Raw genomic sequence first — 9,943 nt, 5'->3', positions numbered from 1 at the left:
TTATTTACTTTTGTACTTCTTTGTACTTCCTCTATTGAAGGAGTGTTCACAGGCTTGCTCGCTGACCGATGTAGGTCAATGTTACACAGGTGCGTGGACTATGGCTCTACGGACACATATGCATGTGTTCACTGTGATAACGTAAATCCATATGCCACCTTTCTCCAACGCCACGCTTGATTTGGTGTGTGTCCCCTCCCTCAGTGGGCTGTGTATGATACGTAGCTGTAAACACTCTTCCCCTTCTTTATTTCCTCTCCATCTTGAGTTTAGCAGTTGGGGAGTGTAATCAGTGTGTTTTGTTTCCTCTTTCATACCCTCCAACATGGCTGTTCTACCGTACCTGTAGTCTGGTTGAGTTTTGTGCCATATCATGTTTTGTGGCCACTCAGTTCACTCGTTTCCCATTTTTACCTGTTAACTTATTGTAAAATACGTTGTTTTGTCTGCCCCATTTAACTTTCATTTTAAAAAATTGAAACAATTTAACATGTATAGTTAATACCACTGATAACTGCTGGGTTTGTTGCTCAGTGTTTGCACCAGATGTTATGCTGGCTGAAGTAATAAAAAACAATCACCCGTTTGATGAGTCCGCTTTTGCGGTTGACATTGTTACATTCATACTGTGGCCAACAAGCACTGAGCTGTTAGATTTCCTGTGTCTGTAGGGCCCAGAGACAGCCATGGTGGTCAGAAAGGCAGTGTGGAGAAGCAGCCCTGCGAGAACAGCAGACAAAGCCACTAGTGGGCTCATGTGAACCCAGTCACCAGCACCACCTAGACGCAGGACCAGGGACTTGCACTGGAGGGCAGTCAATAAAACAGAATGATGTCACCAGCGCAAGGACAGAGACAGCAGTAGATAGGTTAGAAAGTACAAGAGAGATAAGACCCTGGCTTAATGTTTGTCTTCTTTTGCCATCTGCACCAGTTAAAGGTTGACTTAATGAATGTTACATTTTATAGAAATGGATTATCAACCCAGGGTCTTTTAATAAACATGTGTCTCTGATACAGGTTAAGCAATTACATGCATCACAGTTCACTGCATGTAAAAATGCCATTTGACACTTCACTTCCCGAGTCACAGTCCCCAAAAGCTATTTAGACTCAGGTTCTCCGACCCAGACAGCAGGAAGGGATATTCAATCTGTAACTGTCATCACACTGACCATATACCTGTATCACTTCATAGCACAGCTGTACACATTGCCTCTTATCTATTACATATGTACATTTAATCTACGCCTAGATCACGCCTCTTAATTCATTGACAGCTTCTTTTACATAAGGTACCACGTAGGGTTCTAAGGCAGGTGGGTCATTCTATCTCAAACTCATCTGTCCAATAAGAAAAAGAATGATTGTTCCATTTGACTCAGGATGGCTTTGTATGGTCTTGCGTCTTCAGCCGGTTATGAGAAATGAATTCCAGCTGAGTTGAAAGCATGGAGAAGTCTGTGGGCAGCATATCAATGAACAACTGAGAAATGATGGAACACAACAACAACAAATTGTTTAGTGAGCTAGAACTATCTACTTACACCATGAAGTCGTCTATATCCATGGACCTGGCTCTCTTCTCACTGAACTCTGCCACCTGCAGGACACTCTCAATCTTCTTAGTGATGCTGAAGTCGGCTGGGATTTCCTGTTCCAATGACCAAGATGAACAGAACATTGATCTAAAAATCTGCATATTAATTAGAGTATAGCTAACCAACACTTTAGCTGACTGCTGTCCCTGACTGTAACTGGTATAAAATACCAGTTAATAATAAAATATGTTTCGAGTCCAGGGAATGGTATGCTTGTACTCACCACGTTTTGTACAGAACAATGGATCTTGTAGTTCTTCTCAAGCAGCTGCTCAACTGCTGTGGACCTACGATTAACAATATTATTATTATTATTAAATGGGTTCATCTCACTTTGTCTTTCATCATGATGATGATAAATGCCATGTGTAGGGATCAGGAGGTTGATTTGGCCCTGCTCTTTTGGACTGGGCCTGGTACTCACTTGAAAGCTGCATTGAGTGTTTTGTTTTTCCTCACAAATGCAATTCTGACAAGGCCATCCCATTCCTATTGGGAGAACAAAAACAAAAACACAAAATGTATTTCACAGAAATATGTACTGTACAACAACTACATTTAACACCAAGTAGTCCTCTATGCTATATGCAGTTACCTACTGATTGACCTTGCAGCAGGACTCACCTGGAAGTTGACAGGAGGAGGGGGGTTCTTGGGCTCTATTCGAACAACACTTGATTCCACTTTTGGAGGGGGTCTAAAATTATTCTTCCCTACCTGAAAAAAAGAATCAAGGACATTTTCATTCTCTGGCATGTTCTTTTAGGTTGTCGTATGTGAACTTGTCTTTTCAGTAGCGCAGTACTGTTTGCCAGTCCTAGCAAACATGTCTGAGTCAAACACTCATAAGCTCCAAGTAGTACAGAGCGAGCCTGCAGATTGTTGATGAAAGGCTCACTACATGCGCCTGTTGAACAAATGCATCTAGATCTGGGTTGGCCCATATATGGCCCATTGAATATGTTCTTTAGAAAAAAAATTATAGTTCCATCGTTCCCATCAATTAAACCCACACATATTCAACTAGATTATCCAATTCCTACAGTTTCAAACTACCTAAGCCAACAGCAAACTCCAAAGACTCCCTTTCTCTACCGTGCCGTCAATCTTTGGAAAACCCTACCACCAAACATCAGATCTCTGTCCAGTCTCGCAAACTTCAAAAAGGCTTTTCTACAATTGTTTGCAAGCTAGATTATTAGTTATTGGAATTTTTTAACTGTATATTTTATGTAATGATTAAGTATGACTGTTTCTTTGATCTGTGTGTGTGTATATACACACACACAGATCAAAGAAACAGTCATACTCACACACACACACACATCCATATGTCTGTATGTGTGTATTTGTTAATTGTTCAAACCCTGGAAGAGTAGCCCTTATAGGGCTAAAGGGTATCGCAATAAACCAACCCATATATCTATTGGCAAGCCACAAACATAAAAAAAAAAAAAAACTTTCAGTGGTTAGATGTGAAAGCAGTAATGTTTTGCTAGATTGCCAGAAAATGTAAACCATACTGACCTTCATTAAGTGATCAACACGTGCCAGAAGCTGGGTGTTGATGGATAGTCTGCAGTAAAGCTTGTCTCCTGGTTTGGCAACCAGACGCATGGCAAACTCCCTCTGGAACATCAGCACTGCACACCTGCCATGGCACAAGGTCAACATGTGGATAGGCGTGGTGGTGCGTCCAACCAGCCAATCAGGGAACAAACTGGAGCAATTACAGGGCGTCAGACCATATTTACCTGAAAAATGGCCTATGCAGCAGCAGCTTGAAAACAAAAGGTGACGAAATCTGACCAATAGAGAGACAGAAAATGTTAGATGTAGGTGCAAAACTGCTCAAAAGATCTACAGATATCTAAAGTTATGGAATTATGACTTACTATAGAGTGTGAATTCTTACCTGATAAGGCAAGTTGGCCACACATACGTCGAAGAAAGGAAGCTCTGTTTTTAGGACGTCGCCCACCAATATCTGTAGTTTGGTTTGCATAGGTCTGTTATGGATGACAACATGTCACACAACTAGTCATGAATATTTTCAACAATTTAGTCTAATTATCTTTGGGGATTCATGTGTATTTGTTACAAACGTACGTGCACTGTACCCTCTTCTGAAGCTCTGCCACCAGCCTCCCATCCAACTCACACGCTACCACCTTGGAACACAGACAAAATACAGCAACATCAGCTCCTAGGTCCTCAAACAACCACTTCATGTGTGCTGGATGGACAGAATCTCACCTTTTTTGCTTTCTCCAGTAGTTTAACAGTCATGTTCCCAGTTCCAGGCCCCACCTCCAACACCACATCTGTCGGCCTTAGAGCTGCCTTTAGACACAAATATAAAACAGACCGGTTTAATAATTCTACTACAATAAATAAGCCAAATCTCAGATCAGCAGAGTTAAACTTGACACTATTGCATTGTGCAATAGTAATTGCAGAAGCAATTAACTTCTGCTGGATACCATGTTAGCATTGTTATAGCCATGGTCATTCAGCAGTAACATATTTGTGTTACAATGGAAAGGGTAACGTCTTACCTTTTCGATGATTCCATTGACTACCAAAGGGTTTTTCAAGATGTGCTGACCAATGCCCGTATTGAACATGATCCCTAAACGCAATCCAAATGTTTCAAATATAATATGCAAGCAAACATTAAATAACACAAATGCAAAGCAAAAATGCTACTGTATACAGTTTTTGGAACATGCTAACTATTAGCTAGATAGCTATTAGCTAGATACATAGACTACATTCCAAAACTTTAAGGCGATGCCAGCGTTTCAAACAAACCTTGATTTTTGACCTCTTGATGCTGCCTAGTTTTCTTCTCTGCTCGAACCTTCGGCATGTTTAAAATTGTGTGATCGCTCCAAAAGAAAATTTGACATATACAGTAACGTAATCCAGAATCCAGAGGAGAGAATTGTTGGCCACACACGTGTGTTGACGACAGACAGCGGAGGAGGTGGATTCTAGCTTTGACGCACATCCTGTTATCAGGTATCCACAAACACACCACTGAACAGTGTTAGAAAGGATGTATTACGTTAAACGTATGTATTGTTTTAGGTATATTTATACAAATCAATTAACTTAAAAACATCACGCTTGCGGATTGATTTAGCAACATTGTAAAAGGTTTGGATTTTAAATGCCTACTCTTTAGTGACGTATTGGGGTTGAGGAAGTTGTCCAGTGTGTGCTGTGCAGTGGCTGCTTCACGTGTATGTTTGTTTCTTCTTTTTCAGTACAGTAGTTAGTTATGCTTATTACATTTATATACCATTGTGCATATTATTGACGCAGTCAGATGCAGATAACAATATATATATATATATATATATATATTTGACGGGCAATGGCCTATGGTATTTAGATCATTTTCCTGCAACAGCGAGGAAAGTTAGCAAGCTAACGTTAGCAAGGTACACAGCATACCAGCACAACTTTACCGAATTAACAAACTACAACATTGCAATGAATGATACACATTTGGACCGATCAGTTCTACCACTATATATGGTACGTGTGTCTTAGCTGCTGGTCATACAGTAAAATGTCATCCAACAGGGTGGTAATTTTTTGGGGGGACATATTTTCAGAAATTATATTGCTGCGGCACAGTATGCAGAATATTTGGAGATGGCTTGGAAGTCAAGGACTCGCAGTCTACAGGTGTTTGACACAGAACTGAGTGCAGACACAGTGGAGTGGTGTCCAATCCCACAATGGCACAATATTCTGACATGTGGAACATACCAACTGCAGAAAAGCCAAGATGGGGTGAGTGCACAGCAGTGAATTAAAATATGATGTACATCTGACTTATACACTTACCGGTACGTTTGTGACCTGGTACAAAGGAATGATGCTGGGGTGGATATCCATCCACTACTAGTACTACCACTTCCTAACTACTAATCTTATCCCAAAGGCTGTGGAAGGGACTGCAGCACCCAATCGGATCGGCAGACTCTACCTATTTCAGTTTAGACAAGAAGGACCTATGTGCCCACCCCTCACTGAACTGCAGCGCATTGACACGCCAGCTATTCTGGATTTAAAATGGTAAAAAACCATTATGTCCATGGCTACACATTTAAGTTGCTCTATAGCTGGAAGATTTGTCTTCAGCTAACCTTGTGTTGATGAATTTGCTCACAGGTGTCATGTGCCAGTCTCAGAACAGCCGTTACTCGGAATGGCTACAGCCAATGGGGAGCTACAACTGCACACACTCACAGCCAGTAAGGTGAGGTACCCACATTGCCTTTAATTCCGATGTTAATCAATATAGCACACAAACTATAGATCCTCAACTCTAGATAGTGATACTATAATACCGTATAATGCGCATGGTGTAGATTTCAGTATAGCTCGGCCCCTGCTCTTATGGATCTGTGTCTCCAGTAGGAAGGCTACTGTGATCTGAAACCTGTGGCAAGTGCAGAAGTAGGAGAGGACAGGTTGGCTCTGTCATTGGACTGGTCCACTGGGAGAGGTGACAGGTGACTAAAACAGAGTGCTTGTGAAATACTATGGGTATGGTTTCCATTCTGTCAATGTATAATGAGAAGTTTAGTCCTACAGAGTGTTTTGTTATTTACATTCATTCATTTAGCAGATGGTTTTATCCAAAGCAACTTCCAAGAGAGAGCTTTACAAAAGTGCATAGGTCACTGATCATATCGCCAAGATATCCACAAACATTGCAGGTAGCCAAACATGAAGCATACATTATTAAAAACCCAAACAAAACAAGTGCCAAAGGGAAGAACCATAAGAGCATGTAGTTAAACAAGTTATCCAGGTCATAGTAGTAGTCCTCCTAACAGTTTTTCCGATGTCTTCTGTAGTGATGTCCGTGTGGTGGCCAGTGACTCTGCTGGCTGTCTCAGTGTTCTGTCTCTGGGGGAGTCTGCCAGTGTGTCGATCATCTCACAGTGGAAGGCTCATCAGTTTGAGGCCTGGATCTCTGCCTTCTCTTACTGGGACACTCAACTCATCTACTCTGGTAACACGCCAACATTGGATGCACACACACCCTCTGAAGTGTACAGTCTACCCAAGTCAGCCCTGTAAACCCTGTTTAACTGCCTCAATGTCTGTCTGCGATGTGTGCATGTTGACTTTGGCCCAGACAATGTCAGGATTATGCATTTACATCATATTGATTTGTGGGTCATGTTTTGGTTCTGTGACGTGGCATATACATCCTGTTCTTTATCTTCCATTGCAAATGGTTGACCTGGTGTTTGTTGTCTGCATGCTTGTCCGTGTCGTCATCTTAATGGAATGCACTAGGTGGGGATGACTGCAAACTTAAGGGCTGGGATCTTAGGATGGGTCCCTCTTCCCCCACTTTCACCAGCAAGAGGTGAGAGATGCTGTTAGTGGTGCAATGTCCATTCCTCATACCCATCTTGTTAAAGTAAGTGGGTGCACCAAAACTTCACAAGGGGCCAAATGTAAGCAGAACTTTTTTTTCCCCCTCTTACTAGGCACTCCATGGGTGTATGCAGTATCCACAGTAACCCACACAGGGAGCACATTCTTGCCACAGGCAGGTAAATGACTGCAACGTTGCAATTTGAGTTGATTTGTAAAAAAACAACACGACTTAATAGAGGTGGTGACCAATCTTATCAACAAACATAATTGTGTCAATGTCCAAACTTCCCTGCTAAAGCTATGATGAGCAGGTGTTGCTGTGGGACGGCAGGAGCATGCGTCAGCCCCTCAGTGAGAGCTCTCTTGGTGGTGGAGTCTGGAGACTGAAGTGGCATCCAACCCAGGAGCACCTTCTGCTGGCTGCCTGCATGCATAATGACTTCCACATCCTGCACTGCCAGCAAGCCCTTGGTTAGTCTCAGGAACATTCACTGACAACAAAATATTTCTAAATCACGGAAATGAATGAAACTGTCCAATCAACATTTGCCTGCAGCCTGTTCGCCAATTTCAGGTGTTTCAGCCTGAAACCCAGCAAAAAAAATGTGTTGGGCTATGACTTAGCAGTCGTACTGCCCTTTGTATCTATCTCTTTATTCCAACTGAGGACATTATGTGCTTTCTAATGAGGTCACAAATAATAATAACCTAAGGAATTTCTGTGTAATTCAAGTTAGTTAATAAAAGTTATAGATGCAAAAATTCAAGTTTTTCTCATGTGTTCCTCTAGAGGGCAGCGGAGAATCTTGTCCAATCCTCGCCTCATACATCCTCCACAATTCGTTGGCCTATGGTGCTGACTGGTCCCGCATGTCTCTGGACGGGCCTCTTCCTGGCTCCCCACATGAAGCCGCGGAGCCCAAGGAGTTCCTGGCAGAGGGCGGAGGACACCTGAGGATCCAGTATGAGTCTCCCACCGCCAGCTTTGACACCTCGCTTGAGGACGATGCAGGACGATACATCCCTGAATGTGTCGCCTCCTCGCCCTCCTGCTCTGGGGCAGGTGTGCCTCCCCGCCCGGCTGCTGACAGCCCCTCTATGTCCTGCCTACTGGCCAGCTGCTCCTTCTATGACCATATGCTGCATGTGTGGCGCTGGGACTGGACTCCTGAAGAGGACAGCACCACTGAGGGGCAGGGAGGGACAGGTGCAGAGGACGAGAGCCAGGCCAGTGCGCTGAAATAGGAGATGCACAGAGGTCTTTAAGACTTGTACTGAAACCGTTTTAACATAGGACTCACGCACAGAATGCGTACATAATGAAAAGGGAGCAATAGATGATATAATTTCTGTATGGGTCATCGGGGTGATTGATTGATTAACCTCACTTGAATGTTGAAACACACCAACCTACCAGCACCAATACCAATTCTAACATATCTGCTATGAAAGCTTGAGTCAAATTTAAAATGTCTTATACAGTGGCAGGATGTCCTTCACTGTAAACATCATGGTACCTCTGTGTCACTGTGCTGCCTCAATGTGACAGGCATTTGGCACATCTTTGTGGGGCTTTTATTCATCGGGCTGTCTCAGACCCCCCACATTGCAAAGGTTAAAATACATTTATTTTAATTTGTTTTTGTATTGGGTAAACACAACGATGGTTGGGTCATGTGACCCGAAGGCAGCACAAGAATTAAGAGAACATAGAGCACAACATTGAAATGGATGAATAAGTCTACGTGATATGCAGTTTTTATGTTTTATTCAATGAAATTCAACAACACGTTCAGCTTCACAATATTGGCTATAACAATTTCCAATATCTTCAATTACACAAAAACAAATAATGGTGCTCAATATTGGCCACTCAGTGGGGTTTGCTTATCGCAAAAAGTTCTTTGGATAGAGCTTAAAAAGCTTTCCTTCCTGTTTGGGTTCAAATCCGTATTTCTGCAGTTGTTCCTTATTGAAAGTCCCCTCCTCAAAGTCCTTCTTGATCTTTGGGGCAACGGCTTCAGTAAACAGGCTCTCAGGAGTGACCGGGGGTTCTGTTCCAGCAGGGGTGCGATATGATACGTAGGGTTTGAGCTTGAAACCCTCCAAATTAGGCACCACAAACTGTGGAATCATTTCCCGCACTTGGATGAATTTTCGACTGGACGTTAGCCGTCCTGTTGGCTGTGCTCCTCTGCCTTTGTAATGAGTCCTTGAGCCACGCTTGCTGGTAAACTCAGCCATACGATCTGCTCCTCTCACAATGCCCCGAGTAATCGCTGAGAGCACACCCATTGCATTCAAGTGTTACTCCACCTGTTTTGGCAGTAATTCAAAATAAAAAGTCAGACAAATGTATCAAACACTGTTGAGGCAATGACTGCACAGTGCTATTATAATAACTATTATTCCTTCCTTCCCATCATGATCCAATTCTACGTCTCCTTGCCAAACACTGTTGGGTGTTAGCGAGGATCAATACAGTATGATACTGTATTGTGATCCTATGATCTTCTATGCAATTTAGCTATCTGCTTAAAATAAAAGTGTGGGATGGGAACGTCAACCACCTTAATTGCCAGTAAACCTAGCCTAGCTACTGTGGTCAAATTCTGGAATGCTGGCTTGTCTGGAAAGGCAACGTGAGGGGTAGCCTAGTACTGTAGAGTGACTGTTGATTGTTGAGTGTGCTTTTGAACAAGATTTTTTGCGAATGTATAGAGGTAGCTTGCTAAAGTAGAGCTAGCTAGCATTAGCTAGTATTCCAGGCTAGCTAGGTAGATAAGCTAAAGTTGCCAACTTCTGATGTATTACACTCTGACCCTTGGCTTTGGTACAATTTGAATTTACTAGCCTACCGGCGTTAAACGTTCAGTAACTTGGCACACATTTGGTAGCTCTAGTTAGACTACTTGTTAGAGCTACCT

At 42.6% G+C, this 9,943-nt stretch overlaps 3 protein-coding genes across 6 annotated transcripts; 1 reads left to right on the top strand and 2 right to left on the bottom strand.

Moving 5' to 3' along the window:
• Positions 1–3: 3 nt before the first annotated feature.
• dimt1l (DIM1 dimethyladenosine transferase 1-like (S. cerevisiae)) lies at positions 4–4,584 on the bottom strand. The gene is made up of 12 exons (XM_047047988.1): positions 4,416–4,584; positions 4,160–4,233; positions 3,858–3,944; positions 3,711–3,772; positions 3,517–3,610; positions 3,356–3,405; positions 3,129–3,252; positions 2,226–2,318; positions 2,026–2,090; positions 1,825–1,888; positions 1,548–1,654; positions 4–1,461 (listed from the first exon to the last, which is right to left on the bottom strand). Exons 1-12 carry the CDS (start codon positions 4,471–4,473, stop codon positions 1,419–1,421), a joined length of 921 nt encoding a protein of 306 aa, XP_046903944.1. The 5' UTR covers positions 4,474–4,584; the 3' UTR covers positions 4–1,418.
• Positions 4,585–4,607: 23 nt separating this feature from the next.
• On the top strand, positions 4,608–8,467 carry dph7 (diphthamide biosynthesis 7). 4 transcript variants are annotated; one of them, XM_047047979.1, is made up of 10 exons: positions 4,608–4,678; positions 5,228–5,408; positions 5,560–5,693; positions 5,790–5,877; positions 6,039–6,133; positions 6,482–6,639; positions 6,930–7,002; positions 7,127–7,192; positions 7,315–7,487; positions 7,807–8,467. In XM_047047979.1, the coding sequence occupies exons 2-10, from the start codon at positions 5,268–5,270 to the stop codon at positions 8,259–8,261; spliced, it is 1,383 nt and encodes a 460-aa protein (XP_046903935.1). In that variant the 5' UTR covers positions 4,608–4,678; positions 5,228–5,267; the 3' UTR covers positions 8,262–8,467. The 4 variants fall into 4 exon arrangements, with proteins under 4 accessions (XP_046903935.1, XP_046903934.1, XP_046903936.1 ...); XM_047047978.1 differs by having other exon boundaries at positions 4,614–4,763; XM_047047980.1 differs by lacking the exon at positions 4,608–4,678 and adding an exon at positions 4,760–4,849.
• A 300-nt stretch (positions 8,468–8,767) lies between these two features.
• mrpl41 (mitochondrial ribosomal protein L41) lies at positions 8,768–9,332 on the bottom strand. The gene has a single exon (XM_047047982.1). It carries the CDS (start codon positions 9,309–9,311, stop codon positions 8,904–8,906), a length of 408 nt encoding a protein of 135 aa, XP_046903938.1. The 5' UTR covers positions 9,312–9,332; the 3' UTR covers positions 8,768–8,903.
• Positions 9,333–9,943: the final 611 nt, after the last annotated feature.

This window comes from Hypomesus transpacificus, chromosome 24, assembly GCF_021917145.1.
Source record: "Hypomesus transpacificus isolate Combined female chromosome 24, fHypTra1, whole genome shotgun sequence".
NCBI lineage: Eukaryota > Metazoa > Chordata > Actinopteri > Osmeriformes > Osmeridae > Hypomesus > Hypomesus transpacificus.
Note: the sequence above shows the minus strand (reverse complement) of the source record. Positions and strands in the feature narration are given on the sequence as shown.

Excerpts from the sequence above, each read along its gene's own strand:
- dimt1l (XM_047047988.1), bottom strand. The coding sequence starts at position 4,473 with ATGCCGAAGGTTCGAGCAGAGAAGAAAACTAGGCAGCATCAAGAGGTC. Across the intron at positions 3,945-4,159 it reads TCAATGGAATCATCGAAAAG|GCAGCTCTAAGGCCGACAGA; the intron begins GTAAGACGTTAC and ends TTGTGTCTAAAG. Across the intron at positions 2,319-3,128 it reads GTGTTGATCACTTAATGAAG|GTAGGGAAGAATAATTTTAG; the intron begins GTCAGTATGGTT and ends TCTTTTTTTCAG.
- dph7 (XM_047047979.1), top strand. The coding sequence starts at position 5,268 with ATGGCTTGGAAGTCAAGGACTCGCAGTCTACAGGTGTTTGACACAGAA. Across the intron at positions 5,409-5,559 it reads TGCAGAAAAGCCAAGATGGG|GCTGTGGAAGGGACTGCAGC; the intron begins GTGAGTGCACAG and ends CTTATCCCAAAG. Across the intron at positions 7,193-7,314 it reads CACATTCTTGCCACAGGCAG|CTATGATGAGCAGGTGTTGC; the intron begins GTAAATGACTGC and ends TCCCTGCTAAAG.
- mrpl41 (XM_047047982.1), bottom strand. The coding sequence starts at position 9,311 with ATGGGTGTGCTCTCAGCGATTACTCGGGGCATTGTGAGAGGAGCAGAT.